The sequence below is a fragment of the Perna viridis genome, chromosome 1, assembly GCF_037379345.1.
Source record: "Perna viridis isolate PV_CMFRI_1.1 ecotype Kerala chromosome 1, ASM3737934v1, whole genome shotgun sequence".
Taxonomy (NCBI): Eukaryota; Metazoa; Mollusca; class Bivalvia; order Mytilida; family Mytilidae; genus Perna; species Perna viridis.
In genome coordinates, this window is record NC_142445.1 from 39,614,927 (window position 1) to 39,633,740 (window position 18,814).

The 18,814-nt window shown below is 30.3% G+C and overlaps 1 protein-coding gene across 4 annotated transcripts; it reads right to left on the bottom strand.

Annotated features, from left to right (window-relative positions):
• Window positions 1-2,131: 2,131 nt before the first annotated feature.
• LOC148628715 (putative E3 ubiquitin-protein ligase RNF144A-A) lies at window positions 2,132-18,707 on the bottom strand. Of its 4 annotated transcripts, none has more exons than XM_088593017.1 (9): window positions 18,646-18,707; window positions 14,875-15,023; window positions 12,513-12,617; window positions 11,726-11,786; window positions 11,176-11,297; window positions 10,185-10,279; window positions 8,992-9,136; window positions 7,717-7,806; window positions 2,132-5,686 (listed from the first exon to the last, which is right to left on the bottom strand). In XM_088593017.1, exons 2-9 carry the CDS (start codon window positions 15,010-15,012, stop codon window positions 5,546-5,548), a joined length of 897 nt encoding a protein of 298 aa, XP_088449143.1. In that variant the 5' UTR covers window positions 15,013-15,023; window positions 18,646-18,707; the 3' UTR covers window positions 2,132-5,545. The 4 variants fall into 4 exon arrangements, with proteins under 4 accessions (XP_088449143.1, XP_088449134.1, XP_088449152.1 ...); XM_088593008.1 differs by having other exon boundaries at window positions 18,622-18,700; XM_088593026.1 differs by lacking the exon at window positions 18,646-18,707 and adding an exon at window positions 18,419-18,533 and having other exon boundaries at window positions 2,225-5,686.
• Between the last annotated feature and the right edge of the window lie 107 nt (window positions 18,708-18,814).

Sequence of the window (18,814 nt, forward strand, 5' to 3'; positions counted from 1 at the left end):
TACATAATTTACACTGCAGTGAACAGTTAGCTTCAAGTGTCTATTCTCGTATAAAAAAACAAACAACAAAAAGATTTCAATTTCTTAAAATCTGATCATTAAAATGTACAGAATCAAAATAATTCCTCTTCCCCAGAGCTCACACAGAAATACTAGGAAGGTACTTATAATTGAAGGCATATTTTGTTTGCAATTTTGCAAAATTGTATTGCTATGGAGTGTCTTATACATGTATGTAAAATATTCCTCAAATTTGTTATTGCCAAACCATTTAAAAAAAAAAATTAATTCTTAAGCAAAAAAGGAAGAAATATTTGATCAAAAAGTCACTAATGTCAGTTTCATTAGTTTCATTGGGGGGGTTGGGGGTGTCATCCCGGATGAAAATTATTGCTTCGCAAGTGCAATATTTTTATTTATATATAAGCAGCTAGAAAAATCTATATTTCTATTTGAAAATCAGATACCGGATATATTACAGTTCGCCACAGATGGTGGGAATATTTTACACATATCATGTGACGTAAACAAAATTCAGACAACAGCTGCAAATTCCAAAGAAGAAAATGATTGCCTTTCCTATCTTAGAAAAGCTATGCTTCAATTTTGATAGTACAATTGGAGTTATAATTTTTTCCAGGGCGGGTTAGGTTCTTGACAACAGCAACAGGAGAAATACACGTACGTACATTCACATGTTTCCTGAAGTTTTTAAAAACATAACATTCACTTCTTTAAATAAGTTAAAAAAAATAGAAAAAGACTTGAAAACTATCATAAAAGACGAATGTATTTTTACTGAAGTGCAATCTTAATCTATATTTTTTTATTTGTTTGATTGAAGGAAATGATGAATTTTCTTTGTAAGGACAGCCACTTTTTGTTACTTCCGGGACATGACTTTTTTTTGTAAGTATGTTGGGGAACCTTAATGGAAATTTAGAAAGTACACATAATATCCGTAGAGCTCATACTGCTTCGCGGCCCTCGCTAATACACATATTTTAAGACTTGACCAAAAGAAGTTATCAAAAAATTACCAATATATGTCACATCTGTTGATGCATATTTTCATGTTATGAATGACTGCCTAAAAAAATTTCAATTCATTACTACACAAATGTAATAGTAAAGGTAAATCACCAACAAAAAATTAATCATCCTTCAAAGCATTTTTTTCTTTGTGAGTCAACTGAAGTACAGAACCACACATACCTTGAGAAAGATTGGTTAACAAAAGAAATTATGTCACAGTAAGGCACTGACCCTTTTAATACTGAAGGGTGGGTCTGGGATTATTTAACAATCCAATTTTGAGCAACAAAAAAAAACAAAAAAAAAAACCTTTTTTTTTTTTACTTGGCCATGCACAGAAAAAAAATATGGTTCAATATTTCCACAATTACTTAACAATTTAGATTTTCAAAAAAAAAAATTAATATTTTCGCACTTGTATGACAATTTTTTTCTAACTCAAGATAAAATCCAAAGCCCCCTCATAATTTTTTTCATAATGTTAAGACAGCTACACATTCAAAGATTACATAGTGAACACATTATAATATGGCAAATGGATACTTGATATGTTTGTTGTTTAGTTTCAACCATGGATCTACAAAGAGGAAGGTACAGCAAAATACATTTTGGCTCACTAAGTTACATATCTATTTTTTTCACACATAAAACCCTCTCTCAAAAATCATAATTTCTTCCATTTTAAAAATGACAAATATACAAGAAAATGTCAAGTATTCCTTTAGAGATTTAAACTTTCCTTACAAATGGTAATATCACTACATTGTAAAAGACAGCTGTACCAATAAAAACCATATAGAAATTCCAAATAAACTGCAAGCAAATCTGTTAACCCTCCCATATTAGGAGGGCTCTCACTATGTCAATGAAAAAAATTAGAATCTTCCACTTAAAAATATTTGTGAAGAAAATTGGAAAAAAAACTACTAAAAAAAAATGTCCCCCCTCTTTAAGAACCAATACCATTTTTGAGGACTAAGAAATTCTGAAGTCTTTAGTAAAATATGATGCAAAAATATAATCAATACTTGCACTACCAGTTGTCAACAGGAACCTGCTTTCACTAAAAATGCATTTAGTCATAAAAATCAGAAACTTTATAATCCATAAATTATTTATTGCACGACCTTCATAATACAGAAACCAAAAGTTATCATTTTTTACTATATGTTTTTACAAAAGATCAATATTTCTTTTTTCCAACTTAAATGCAAGCAACAATGAAATGAAATAAAATGCAAATACATTTGATCAAAGCATAGGGATATCATTTCATGCTACTTCATATAAATGTATCGAACTGTAGTAAAAATTTTAATTGAATCTAATTAAAATTAGACCTACTACCAGTAATTGTTCCATTCAGAAACTGCATGTAGGATCTAACAACACCACATTCTACTTTCTGTTCAATGACCTTTTCAAGTTCATCAAGGTTTTTCCCTTCAAATAATGCTGCCATGATCATGAAAGCTGAACATTGATTGGATGAAGAAAGGTCATCAGAACAGGAAGTGGAAAGGAGAGTTGTCAGATCCAAAACCTCATCCAAAAAAAAATTAAATTTTCCTATGTGACTAAAGGGAATAATTTCTGAAGTTGAAAATGCAGGAATAGTTTATATATGAGTGATTGTGACCATTATTCTAAAAGCTAGTTTTTTTAAAGACAATAAACAATATGAAATAAAAACCACATTGTTGAAACATACTGTATAGAGGCAAATTTTTGCATCATTCTAATTTTGGTTTTATTCGTGAACATTGGGGAATCCCAACAATAAAATCTAGCCACATTTAAGTTTAGATATTTTACAGTTATCTCTCACAGATTGTATCTACCATCATGGAAATTTGTCCTTTACACATAACAACTCATGAAATTTGGCATCCACGATAATTACTCACTTTACGATACCATGATCACAATAATACAAGCAATTTCTATATAATCCAACATACATAAAAAGGTCAAATATACATGTATCAACCCTTGAAGTAAGATACATACATAGAAAGGTCAAATATACATGTATCAAACCTTGAAGTAAGATACATACATAGAAAGGTCAAATATACATGTATCAACCCTTGAAGTAAGATACAAACATAGAAAGGTCAAATATACATGTATCAACCCTTGAAGTAAGATACATACATAGAAAGGTCAAATATACATGTATCAACCCTTGAAGTAAGATACAAACATAGAAAGGTCAAATATACAAGTATCAACCCTTGAAGTAAGATACATATATTTTTAAAAAAGAATGAAGAAAAGAAGATTTCTTAAACCTAACATTATCACAGATGTCAATCAAAATATTAGTACATGTATTTATAAATGATCTTGACTAAATGAACAAAATGTGTTGTCTTTAAAAAAAATCTACAATTAAACAAAATAGTTATTACCTGTAAAAAATTTTAAACCATAAATAAAAAACAGCACAATGTTTAATAGGATGCATTGTTGTAGCACTATCACATCCAATTTAGCAACAACCAAGATTGAAAATTAATTACACAACAATACAACAATATAAGCAAATATAGCACTAATAGACAACATTTTATAGTTTTACTTTAAATTTCACACATCCCTGATTACATTAATTTTCAAAAATACCATAAATTATATTATATAAGTATATGTAAAGCTAGGTTATCTGGAGATTCTCTAGTCTGGGCATTAAGACTATGAACGGGATCAGCTACTGTTAGATCTAGGAAGCAAAAACAACGCTAATAACTAAAACTTATCTTTTCACCAAAGAAGAGGCATGAATACATATCAATGTAAGTATTCATTAAAATATGAACAGAAATGTAACTGAATGACTACTGAATAGACCTGTGTTTTGATATTTTAACCCTAAAATATAGGAATAATTCATTGAACAAAATTGATTTAAACTATGTGGCCTGTGATAATGTTGATAATCAATGAAGTGGAACAAATGTAAACTAAATCTTTGACCAATAAAGAAAGATAAAATTAAAAATAAAGAAATAAGCTGCAAGCATACAGCCTGGCAAATGCATGTGTAACAAACTGACCAGCCGGCTGCAAATCTAACAGTTCCCTTTGGCAATCTGGTAGTTTTATTACACACTTTAAATTAATAATAGCAAGCATGATACCAGGAAGACTGACACAACATAGAGGTAAAACATTATAACTATTACATACTTTTATTACAAAGAAACATGTCTAAACCAAAGCCAGAATAAAACTAACCCTTTTCTAAACCAGATACTTTATGAAGTTCTTTCGTATTAGTTTAAATGCATTTTGAACCAAGGTTAATCAAACAACTGGCAAAATCAGACAAATAAAGTTTGGTATGGGCAGGTTTCACTGTATTTATCTGTTGTAGTAATTACATGTTATTTCCACGACTCTGTCCAATAATGAGCACACTCTGAAAAAATACAACAGCTATAGCATCCAAAATTAGGAAGTGATACCAATAGACCTTTTTAAAACATAATAATTTATGTGTAATTTTTTTGGCTTGCAATATATATTGCAAATCTGCAGTAGAATTTGCAAATTCATGATTGTAAATTCAGTCACAAGTTAAACAGCCACAAAGCAGAGGATAAATAATTAAGATTATAGTACCTTCATGGATAACAGTGCAAAATAAGGAATATACTACTTGCTCCTATCAATACTGCCAAGTATTAGAGAATACATTTGTTGAAAATTTCACTATAAAACTAAATCAAAAGTAAGCTTTCTTTGGTAATGATAACCTGTGGCAGTGATCTTCGTCTGTTTTGAAAAGGTGCCTGTGCCTTTTAATTTTTGGGAATAATTCGAGTTGTATAAAAAACTGGGAAATTTGAAGGACAATTATATCAATGTTTCATCATACAATGGTTTCATGAGTCTCAAAATTGACATCTATCTTAACAAAAGATGAGAAATGACAGAAAAGTGAATTTTGGATTTAAATAGAAAATTATTTGGTGAGCCCTGACTTGATATGTCATATTGGAAAAAAATCAATAGCAGGATTTGTGAAAATAATCATAATTTTGCACTGGAAAACAGCCTTACTTTAGCTCTAAATATTACTTAATATAGAAAAATTACTGTATGGAAGTAATAAATACATATTTATGATTTAATAACATCATCATCACTTTGATTCAGGATGGCTCAGATACAAGCATATAAATTTTAATGTTGGCTAATTTTCCCAGATTTTGTCAAGTGACCATTTTGGTGAATATCAATTTTTGTGCATTGAAAAACAATAAGCACTCCTCAGTGTTAAAAATCTATATGGCAGGTACTACTTTTTATCCACCTCAATAATAGCAAAAATCAGTACACTGTGAATTTAAGTGAAGATTATGGTATCTTGACTAGCCTGAAATATTCAAACAAATTGACTTTCAAAAATTATTCAGTTATCACAGTTAGGTTATTATTCTCTCTTTTTCACAACAGTGAAATGATATGAGACTGAAACTACTCCATTTCTTCCCTTCAAGGGTCACGTTGGCAAAACTTCATCCTCTTCTTCACAACATTTACATACTTTACACTTGCAACAGAGAATACATGGTGCGGCTAATAGTAAGAAAGGGGATGCTACGAGTAATAATACGCCAAAGCCAGCAAATATTCCAACAACCTGTAAAGAAAACATATTGATACATGTACTGCCATAATTTTTACTGAGTGCTTATTTCGTCATGTTATAGTGGTCTGTCTAAAAAAAACCAAAATAATGCAAAAAACTTTAAATAGTCTGAATTTAAGTATTTAGTGCATCACTTAGTACCTCCCAAATCAGAATCAGCAAAATTTTTTGTTTACCTTTTTGCCTTAAACCGCCAAATTTTACACCATCAAAATAACATGCTGTTATATACGGTATCTAGAACCTTTGGTTAAGTAGAACTTTATAATATGAAAATGGCAAATCAAATGATAACTCTCAAACATTAAGGACTCAGAATGATAATTAGTGATGTGTTTGTCATATCAATACATGATTAGATGATTCTATACAATTATGGCAGCTCAGTGCATGCTATACCATTTTTTATGGAACACATAAAAGAGATACAGCCCGAGACCCATGGCTGAGGTCAATATCTCTTTTATCTGATCCATAAAACATGATATTGCATGCATCAAGCCGACATAATTGTTTTATTACATTTCTCTGTAGAATTTACAACTGAGTGAGCTTTAAAAAATATTTTAGTATATATTTAAATTTGTCACATCAAGTATAACCATTTTTGAATGTACATGTATTTGTTTTTTAATGTCCTTTGTAAAGGTGAGAAAATTCAGCCATTTACCTATTAGATATTTGACCAATTGATATTCACTCTGATAAAAACTTTTATCGTGAATGTAAACAGCCTGACCTCAGCAATACAAAATCACTTATAATCAAAACATCTTGAGCATGCAATATCACAAAACATGGGTGTGTCAAAAATACATTGTTTAAATAGAAACTACAAATAGCCAAATGTAATAAAAAATGACATTTCCAAATTCTTCAACCTGTCCACTGTTACAGGTATATGTAGATAGCTTTGGAGCATGTGACAATCTAAACATAGTGCAACTGTAAACATAACTAACAAAAGAATACCCCACACACCTATGACATATATACAATAATATTTAAGAATTGGCTATGATAAAAATTTTGTCTATTGAAAAATAACATAAATTTTCCATGTGCATATTGTTTATTGCGCGAAGTGCATATTTTTATCTTTGAACATGAGAAAGGTAGCTCTCAATCTAACTGAATCGGGGCGTGTCAATATTTTTTTATCCATTGAGATATACCAAATTATTTGAACCAATCAGATTACAGTATTTCTCTCAAATTAATTTATTTACTTTTAATTTTGATACTGACAATATCATACCTTGATGAGCGGTGTTGAGATCTTCCACATGATGTTGTCAGTATCAAAATCTAGAGTTCCTACTATTCTGTTTATTGGTAATCAGCTTATTGCATTTTTTATCATTTAAAAGTGCTTTGGGTAAAAAATTAAGTAACTACAAACTGTTGGTGTGTGATGTCATTTTCATTCAAAACGCAATAGAAGGTGTGATGATATCATAATCATTCCCAATGTTTTGACAGGTATTTTAGAGTATCTTCTCATCATGTAGGAGAGAAAAAAAAATATCTGTCATCAAGACCAAAGGAAAAAGTACAGATTACCAATAAACATATTTGCACATATAAATTCATTATCATATAAGTAAGATCATTTAATAAAAAAAAATTCATTTATGTGATCATAAGACAAGGGGGCGATTTTATTGGTAAAAATGGCTTAAAATGACAAATCACTAATTACAGTACAAAACCCTGAATGCCCTACATTTATCACACCTTTCCATTTATTAATTATTATATCCTCAGTCTGCCAGTATAAAACAACTAGGCCTAATCAGGCCAATTTACTACAGTAGATTGCTAAGTTTCCTTGGAAACTGAGGGTGAAAAACAGTAGCATTGTATCTTAGTTTGTGGTTTTGCTTAGGATGCTTAGTAATTGTTGTGCGCATGCTTGAACTCTTTTCACATGGATCAACCATGTCAATATTTCATGAAAAAAAATAGTAGGTACTTAAAAAAAAATGCTTAAATGCAGAAAAATTCTTGAAATAATGTACCTGTGTTCGATGCCATATCACTGATGCTCTAGAATGACCAAGTTTATTTTTACAAGGTCCCTTATCATAATGTCGTAATAAAAAGTCATCCTGGAAAATAATAACCACAAATATTTGGAAAAGTGCATAAATAAAAGTCAAAATAGGAGAATAGGATATGATATGCTATAAAATAAGTCTTTAGGGAATCAAGTCTTTTTTCATACCATACTAAATAAAATACTTTGCATGGCACACCTTGATATTAAAAAAGAAGTTGAATCCTGAACATTAGGGTAAGTATGGACAAGCCATTCAAATTTGACTCAGCTTTGAATTTTGATTGCAATAAAACATTTGACACGACATAACAATTTGCCCAGAATCAAAGAGGTCACTTTTTGGCATCTTATTCGAAAATGGCTCCAGTAAATACCTCGAAATTCAATTTGGGTATTGCACCTTGTGGTACAATTTCAAAGTGATCAATTCTTTTTAACTCAAGTTATCATCCAGAAATCAGAAAAAATACTTGAATCTGGCTCCTTTGTAGCCCTTACTCTCACTTTTGCTCAATTTACAAATGCAAAAAATCAATGACAGTGTTCCTTTCAGAAATTGGGGTATGGAGGAACAGAATTCCAACCTCTTAAGTTGTAGGAGTACTTTGTAATATGAACCTTTCTAGGGCAAGCTGAAATTTATAATGAAATGTCAAAATAAGACTTATCTCCCTTATAAAGAAAACTGAATGCATTAATGCATTCCATTGCTTTTTCCTGCCCACCAAAAGACAGATTTTATGAAATCTTTGGTGAATTTCAATTCTATGAAGCATTCTAAACAACAAATCATCTTTTTATTATAACCTTTTATATTGTGTTGAAGCTTACCCTGTTCCAGTTACAAAGACTATGCCAGTATATATACCAGAGATGATTTTACGAGGTCAACAACCGAAGCAGAAATTGGCAAAATTGGAAGTAAATATGCAGTAAAAAAAGAATCATAACAGCAAAATCCGGATTTGAATTAGCAAAAATCTGCTAAAAAACGAAAGAAAATCATCCCTGATATACACTTAGTTTTTTGTTATGTTTATAACTATCTGATAATTGTCAATGTATTTGTCATAAATGCTTTCTAAAGGGTCCTTTGAGTGGAATAACATATTTTATTCCATTCTATCAAAATTTAACAAAAATATGTGATCTTTCAACTGATAAATCTCCCTGCAAGGTTCTAAGCTGGGCAGTAACTATAGTTATAACAATAAAATTAAAGAAAGGAACTTACATCTAAGGATGTTAGACAATACCAACAAAACACATGTTTGCATCGTTTACACATCATCTGAGCACATCCATCATTTCTTTCAATCGGAACATGGCACACAGGACAACGTTTAATACTGGCATCTTCTATATTGGTGTATGGAATTCTTAAAAATTCAGTACAAATTAAAATCAAAGAATGAAGATAAGGAATTAAATTCATCAAATGCAAAATAGTGATATGCATTGCTTCAATGATCTTCACCTCTTCTCCAGGTCATCTAGTCTAAAGTACAAAAAGGAATATTAACATTTTCTAGACCCAATACTGCAGATTTAAACTACTTTGAAGATAAGTTAAAACCATAGACTAAGACAGAGTGACTGAAGATTTGTATTGGCAAAACTAAGAATACTAAAGTAGCAAGCAAATTCAATTAAAGTAAAACTATCGTATGGTGAAACTTTTCTAAAATCAAACTTGAATTAACCAAAAAACCTGCCAAAACCAGATACAAAGTACATGTATAACCTTAAGTCACTTTTAGACATTTTCTTAAACTTTAATAAGCAAAACATGCATTAATTGAACAAAACTTTCAGTCTGAAAGACAGTTAAATATAGAACTGAGAGATGGTTAAATATAGAATCTACAACAATAGCAGTTGATTATAGAAATGTCTAACATCGAGAGAAATTTCATAAACAATGAGCTGAAGTTGTAGATTCTGCTTCTTTTGTTTTTTAAAATAAAATTTTTGGCATCATTCGTCATCTGTGTAAAGGAGGAAATTCTAGCTATCGTTTGTCTATGACAGTTGTTATGGAAGAACTATTTCAGAAATGTCACAAGGTTGCTTTCGACCAATGAAATTTAAAGACAAAGCAATACAATCACACAACAACTAATCGCCCCTTTCTGTTTTTGGCCAAGCAGCACTTGAGAACTTGAATCTCTCTAGAGATGAGAACTATTTTTCTCACACCAGTCAGTTGTGAAAATCGATTAAAAATTAGAGAAGGCAGATTTTACTGTATTTGTTTATGCAATATTATGAATTTAATGTGATTCAACACCTCTTAATCCTCTTCTATTAAAATATAACCCCTGACAAATGTCTGTACGTACATTTATGTAAACATGCTAAATTCAGTACATGTATAACAATGAAATTATAATGTACATCCAATCAGGAATTTTAAACATGTCTCACCCAAAATCTTCATGTCGTCTATGAAACATGGCTTCATCACATGTCTGTGCATCATGCCATTTGGCTTTACAAACAGAACAAAACTGTAATCCACACTACAAAAAGAAACCCTTCAGTTTAGTAATGTTTGTATTAGGCCAACTGATTGATTTTCATCCTGACCCTCCCAATGAAAATACTTTCTGACACCCAATTTTTATTATTTGTTCAAATTTACGATTTTTGGATTTTTTAAGTGTCCACATCTGGTGCAGTAAAGGTTTTAAAGTGTTTGTTACACTTTTTGTCACCAAAATTGTGTTTACTATACTTCATGACCATAAATAATACGGTTTAATCTCTATATGTATGGAAAAAGATATCTATTTCTATGTATGTTTTGAGTAATTAATGGTTTAAAATTCCATCTACATCTTGTAATTCTAAAAAAGAGTCACAGTACAAAAATAAAATAAAAAAAAATCCTCCTACTAACCCCTTTTGTTGGACCCCAGATGAAAATCTAGTTATTAAATTTAGTTGGTCTTACAAAACCAGTAAGAGGTCTAAACAATTTTTATAGCATAAATTAAATTCAACCTTTGGAAAATTGAGTTTTAGTTTAAATGACATTAGATAAGTAATTTTCAACTTTTTTCTTTGATCAAATTTAAAGTGAATCTTATTCTTAATAGGAAAAGTGTATTTTAGTTATAAAACTAGCACCCCGCATAAATTACCAGCTATACAATTGCATGTCTTTTTGTTTGTATTGTTGGTTTTGTGCAACTTAACTTATATACCAATATGCAATGACTATTTAGTGTGAGTCATAACCAGTAATGAAGTCCAAACAGTGCTCTGTTGTAGTTAGTTTTTTTTCTTTTTCCAAAAGGGGAGGGACATAGACAAAGTTGCTTTTTGCTAAAAAAAATTCCATCTTTCACAATCATTTCTTAATTCATAATGACAAAATGTTCACAATCAGGAGAAAACTGGAATATTAGCTTACTGTTGGGCAATCTACTGGTGTTGGTTTACTTGAAAAATCTTCAGATGAAGTACTACAGACATGGCAAATAGTCTCACAGCCACTTTCTGGACAAAAAGTCCTATTTGGGTCAAGATCTATTTCTAAAATGAACAAATAATTAACTTTATTAACAACACAACAAAAAAAAAAGGCAGTTTAATGTAATGTTGGTGTTCATTTGAATGCTGCCTGTATGTCAGTCTGTTAATTTCAGTTTTTGGATACGTGTACTTCTCTTTTAGTACCTCTGTTTTGGCCATACACAGAACTGAATGAACAAGGCCAAAAAAGTACACAACTCTATCTTAATATACCATATTTGCATATGTAGTGGTATCTTTCATTTTTACAGTCATCAAAAACAGCACTTTAAAAAAAAAAAAAAACGAGCAAATAATTTCATTCTGATTGTAAATTTACCATCTAGACCAAAATTTACAACTTCAAATCCTGATATTTTTAAAGCCATATCTAATACATCATAACTGTAAGTATGCAGTTCCAAAGAAAAATTAATTGCCTTCATTACCTTTTTGATACTTCAATCTTTTATATCTTTCAAACATATGTGGTTCAACAAGGCTTTCAATCTACAAATACAAAATACAAACCGTTAATCTAAAAAAGTTAACTGCAGGACAGGCTTTGATAATTTACATGTATCTTGATTTTCTTTGTGTTTTAAATTCTTCAAATATTTATTATTGGTAATTTAAAGCATGACATGAGAAATAGAACATTTAGGATTTTAGATGTCAAATCTACACTGATAAATTCTCCCTTAAATACATACTGAAGTAGTATGCTCATATCTTCTATAGTCGATGCTTTCTAAACTAACAGTCTACTGTGAAATTATTATTGTTCGTGGGGTACCAATTTTCGTGGTTTTCGTGGGTAGGCCAAACCACGGAATTTGGTTCCTAACAAAAAGGAGATTTCCACTGAAGTATATACTGAAAAACTCACAGTATCACATTTAACTTCAGTAAACATAATTATGATATATTTCGATGAAAAAAATGTAAAAAAGTAGGCATCTAATTGACATTACACTGCCACGTTGTGTTGTAATTAATATCAATTGACACATGCTTAGATATGGGCACAACAGATCAAGCTAAAATGATTTATATTCAAAGAAAGATAACCCCAATTCATAAAAAAATATTTTGGGGTAAAACAACTTAAAATGGCTGTAAATTTTGCATAAATCATCAAATCAATGGAAATTAATTTTTTATTTTATGACACTAAATGATGCCAAAGGTAGATAGGAAGTTGACCCAGTCCTGGTTTCTTTACTAATAATTTACCTCTGACGGTTGTATTTGACCAGACTTTGTACACATTGCATCAGGACATGTTATATAAAGCACATTTCCTTCTGTAATTAACACACTGAAGTACATTTTCACACACTGAAATTGAACAACAAATCAACTCAATGTAAGAATGACTTACAATATTAGTACATATAATAAAAAGTTCAAATGACTATCAGATTATTATTATCAGACAACTTTAATGTAAGTGTAAGTGGAAATTTATAGAAAAGAGCCTTCATGTACCAAAATTAAGAAGCTGAACTTCTCTCTATAATGTAATTTTAAAGTTTAAAATTACCAAAAATACCCTAAAGTGGGTTATATTGAGGGGTTTGTGTAAAATTTTGCGATTTTGAGGTGAAAAGGTATACGAAAAATTTTGGCATTTCGAACTTTGGGGGATGCTATGTGATTAACTTAAAATACTTATGCCCAGAGTAAAATTGGGCAGCATTTATTTTGGTGGTATTAGAAAGACTGCTAAAAAAATGTCAAAATTAGCAATTGCCAAAATTACCATCTATACGGTATGTAGCTTACCCCTAAAAGTTTTGCCCCATTCTCTTTCATTTTGACTTTTAATTTCACACCTGGTAAATTGCACCCAGTTTTCAGTGGAGTCCAAGTTGCTCATTTAGTTTGTTCCTTGTATGTGTTATTTAAATCATTTCATGTTCTTTGCTCTGTGTATCTAGTCTCTGCTTTTGGTATATATTCTTTTGATTTACGCTCAAATCTTGTTTTTTTTTTTATTACTCTTAAACTTGGCGATTAATGCCATTAATTTATTGAACATTCCCCAAATTTGTTTCAATAACTCACAACGTGAAATGTAAATTAGGTAATTACACTCTCAGACTTTCTATCACTAAACTGACACAAAACACACATCAATTCACCCATCATAAATTTTAATTTATGTTAAAAATAGCAATAAATTAAGAGAAAATCTATCATAAAAAGGATGATCAATTGGCTAATCTAAATAACAAAAATTACACATGATGATTGAACTTGTTCCACACACTCTTTAAATCAAGGTGTTCTTTGGTATTCATGATCATATTTTGGTTATTCACTCTCTCCAATTATCTATCTTTTGATTTTGTCCTTGTTTGGAAATCATTTATAGCTACTATACTAATTTCTGTTGTTTTATTGTGTAATGCTGAATAAAAAAAATGACTAATTGTGCTTATCATATTTGAATGAGCATATCTTTGTTGCTATTGATCTTAGACCAATAAAAGTTATATGTAAAAGTTAGATTCTATGATTTTACTTTTTCACATTAGTTTGTTTCAATCAGCAACATTTACCTGTCAAGGTCCAAATAATTGTGAGATATTATGAGTTTTGATGATCTAATATTTGGAACAATTCCATAAACATGAAACTTCATAATAATTTAACATAAAACTTAAGAAAAGATTTTTCACACTTTAAAAAGTTAAAAAGTCACAAGTAAATATCAATGTATGACACATGTAAGTAAACAAGAGGCTGCCAGGAGCCTGAATCACTCATCTGGTTGAATTTTGCCTTTTTAAGGCAATAAACTTAACTAGAAGTTGTCCAACAATTTTGACTCAAGAAGACTTTGGTAGGGCTTATCATAAGATCATTTCAGAAATTGAAAGTTTTTTTTTCTATCTATCCTAGTTTGCAAGATAGTGGCTGAAAACTGTAAAAAACTAGAAGCCCTGTTTATCACAGGAGCCCCACCTCACTTGTTAGTAGTGATTTTTTATTTTATTAAGAAATCAAATCAAAAGGAGAAGATTTTTGAAAGAAAAACATTAAAAATTGCAAAAAAAGCGTCAAAAAGGGCAATACCTCCAACATGGCTTAATGGATTATAACCAAACTTTGACCACAGATAGATCTCATCATGCTGAAAACTTTAACCTTTAACCTAATTTGGCTAAACCCAATGATTTGGAGATATAAGTGAAAAACTACTGTCTGACCCGTATGTTCTATATTTAGTAACGGCGGCCATGTTTCTCAACGGATCAAAAATCCCCACATCAGTTATATGCACAATACCACAAGGATATATGCACAATACCACAAGGAACATTCATACCCAGTTTGGTTCCAATTGGTCTAGTAGTGTCAGAGGAGAAAAGTTTTGAAAAATTGTTAACACCGGCCAACAACGACGATGACGGACACCAAGTGATGGTAATAGCTAACTTGGCCTTTAGCCAGGTAAGCTAAAAATTGTTAATGATGACTGACGACAACAACGATGATGACGGACGCCAAGTGATGGCAAAAGCTCACATGGCCTTTGACCAGGTGAGCTAAAAATGAAATTAATAAGAAATACAAGGTATCAACATACCTTTTCACAATAGAGACATTTACATTCCACAAGCTCGTACATGTCTTGTAATGGACATTCCATGAGACAGAGACGACATGTTATCAGTGGATCAATGGCTAAATCCACTGAGTTCCTCCCTGCTGAGTAAGTTGCCATTTCTGAATTATCTGAAAAAGAACTCAATATTTACTTAAGCCTTTTTTATATTTAGTATCATATGCAATAAAAGTTGAGATAGTTGAGTATACTCTATTATAGGCCCTTAAATACGCAATGAAAAAAAAATTCCATTTAAGTTACATTCTTCTACTTGTTACATCAGTTGATGCTTATTTTGTATTGCATGTATCTATCATGATATGTTTGACACTATTTTGGCATTTTATATACTTAAATAATTTCATAAATTAAAGTATTAAAGTGAAGAGTTGGAAAAGTGCCAAATCTTAATAGGTTTTGTAGTTCATTTATGAAATAAATCGTATATTTATGAAGCACATGATATATTTTATTGATCATGTGCAGAATCTAAAATGCCTCTAAAAGTTAAATAACTTGTTTTTTTTTCATTTTTTAATGTCCAATGGCAGGTTATATCTATGTACATTTTAATCTCATGAGAAAATACATGAAAACAAATGTAGGGTCTAGCGATTCCATTTAAAATATATGATGATGCATGGTACTATTATTGCTAATGCATGTTTAAACAACCAAAAGAATAATATGAAGCTTTTTAATATGTCTTAACACATTGTCTTCATACTGTTTTTATGGTGTGTAGCTTTTGCAAAGAAATAATAGTTCACATTTTACAAAATTCTAAATACTTGAAAGTTGATTTTTACATCCTGGTAATATCATTCTATATAAGAAATATTGAAAAACTGTCAGCAAAGTAAGTAAAGCTGAAAAAATGAATCCAGGTCGTTTCGCCCCGAATCCTGTTTGCTCCATGAGTCATTTCGCTCTGATTCCCTTTCACATTTTCTGTTTTTTTTTTACTTCACTGCAGCAATAGTTTAAGTATTGAGTATAATGTTTTTTTGTGAGGTATGTCCTGGATTTATCCACCACTTTATATAAATAAGTAAGAAAAACATAAGTTATATCATTATTTAAAAATCTTGAACACTCGCCGTATATATGCTTCTGAATCGTTAGGCTTTGAAACGGCTCAGGAAAACACAAGCTTTGGAATTTTTTTTGTTTTGATTAACTGAACTCAGCTTCCAAGCTAAGGACTTGACTTCAAATGATAGCATATACTGATCATGTCTTAATTACCTATAATTGTTGTGACAACAAATTCAATACCTCCTTTAATTTAATTACCAATAATTGATGCCTTGTAGATAAAATGTTCTAATCAATCTCCCATTCAATTAATTAACGACTAATTAAATTATATTTACAATTGTGGCATAAAACCAGTTATATTGTTGTTATAACATGTTGACTGAAGCCAACTAGTTTATTGTTAAACAATATCCAAATTGTTATTTCAAATTGCCAAGCCAATTAAAATAATAACAATTTATAATAAAACTAATTAATGAATTTGCTATTACGATGTCAAAATAACAAAAGAAAGTGGATGATAATTAAAAGCGTTGAAATTGAAGTATATATATTTTTTTTAATGATATGATATTTTATAAATAATATGATATTTTAAAAATAATTTGATATTTAAAAAATAATTTGATATTTAAAAAATAATTTGATATTTTATATATAATATATTTTATAAATAGTGTGATATTTTATAAATTGAACAGTAAAATATAATTGGGGCAAAACTATATAGTGCGAAACGACCCTGGGGCGAACAGGTAATGGGGGCGAAACGACTCGCTACCTGAAAAAATAATAGGCGACAAATTAACAATTTTTTTTCTCCCCCTTCATTATCCCAGGGATTAGTTTATCTTCATAACCAAACAAAAGGTAAGTATGAAATTTAACTTGATTTTCAGTCTAATGAACTTAAAGCCAAATTTGTAAAGACCATACATTTATTTTGATTTTATTTTCAGGATATAAAAAAAAACCAGTTAAACCCTAATTTGTTCATTATTTCTAACTATAATTATGATCATCACCACTTGACATAACAGACGATCCCTCTAGGTACGTCTCGTTTGTCAATTTAGTGAAAATTTCTATTATGCAGGTAAATGAAGAAAAGGATTTAGGAATAGTTAACGACGACAAGCTTAAATTCCAGCACCATATCAACCTACAAAGAAGGCAAACTGCTAGGTATGAAAAGGAGTTTTAGTTTCATGGATAAAGACATGTTCTTGACCTTTCTTAAGAGCATAGTATGTCCACATCTGAAATATGGAAGTAACATATGGTCAGTAATATACAATAAGGAGGTGATATAGTTAGAAAATGTACAAATGCTACAGTTGGTCAAAAATATTAGTCAGCTGAATTATACAGAACGCCTGAAATAGCTGGAACTTCCATCATTACAAAATAGTCGATTGAGAGCAGGCATGGTGGAAACAGGGATAAAAATAAGCAGTTATCCAGTAGCACATAGCTACTAGATTTTGAGCTGGGCTACAAATTTTTTGTGTAAAATTCAACTGAACTCATCGAAAATATTACACAAAAAATATGACCTGGGCTAGCAGCTTGTATTTCCTAATTTTTACCCCATGGAAACTTCCAAGATATTAAATAACATTGAACATGTTCAGCATGATAGAATCTTGACAATGAGTAGAATACCAGAGGTCACCAAAATTAAATCTACAAATAGAATTGCAGACTAAACGTCATTAGGAAAAATAGCTTCTCACAATAAAAAGTGGATAGTTGGAATAATCTACCAGATAATTTCATTGAAGTCAAGACAGTCAATGCTTTCAAAAGACAATTAAATGAGCATTGGAAAAATCTAGAGATAACCAGAAGATACCCAAACCATATCAAGATAGACCTCAGGGGCTACCTAGCCTGTATTCATGGTTTCAACACCAGTAACCAAAATGTATTTGAAGTTACCAAAAGAGCACACACAAAGTAAATGAGCAACATATTATATAGTTATATGAAGTGGATTTTTCTATACATATGATCATATCTTTCCAAATACATGTATTTCTTCATTGGCAACCAACATAATGCAGAAAAAAACCTTTTTTCCATAATTTTGTAAATGTCTACTTTGAACAAGACTTTCAGTACCATATAAAAATCAGACACTGTCCATATTAAAATGATTCACGATTAAGAAAAACCCATCAAACAAACAATGCTTTTTCAATCTACATATGTGCTATATTTTTATGTGACAGTTGCCCTTTCAGTATTCAGATCTGTTCTTTGAGAAAATTATACATTTAACATCCACTAATATCAATAAAACAGAACAAAATGAAGAACGACAACTCCTGCAAAGTGCTAATTTCATGTACAATCCATATAAATTTTTATCTCCAAAATGCAATACCAACGAAAAACTATGACTGATTATGTGGTCTGCAACTGATTCTGAATAAGAAATAAAAAATATTTCGGTGGGTTTTCTACATGCATGAATCACCTCCTGTCTGTTTTTACAAAATCTGATCCTTAAACAATACACAGGGTATCTTCGTTGGATGAGAGTTCTAGCGGGTAAGTATATCGACTGTAGGAAAATATATGATACTGATAAATTTTCATGTTTTAAAATCTAGACACTTTCGAGTGTTAAATAAAAACTTTCGATGATACTTTAAATGTAATTTTTTTGTATAAAGATACCAATGAAACTCTATTTGTTGTTACATTTTGCATGTCAGTCCACAAAGGATGCCAGCATCTTTTTCAACAATAAAAAATCAGGAGCAGATGGATGTTTTCAATACCATATTTTTTCTAGTGTAAATATGTTTCTTACGTTTATTTCATGAAAAAAATGTAAGAATTATATTTATTAACATTGTACATCATTAAT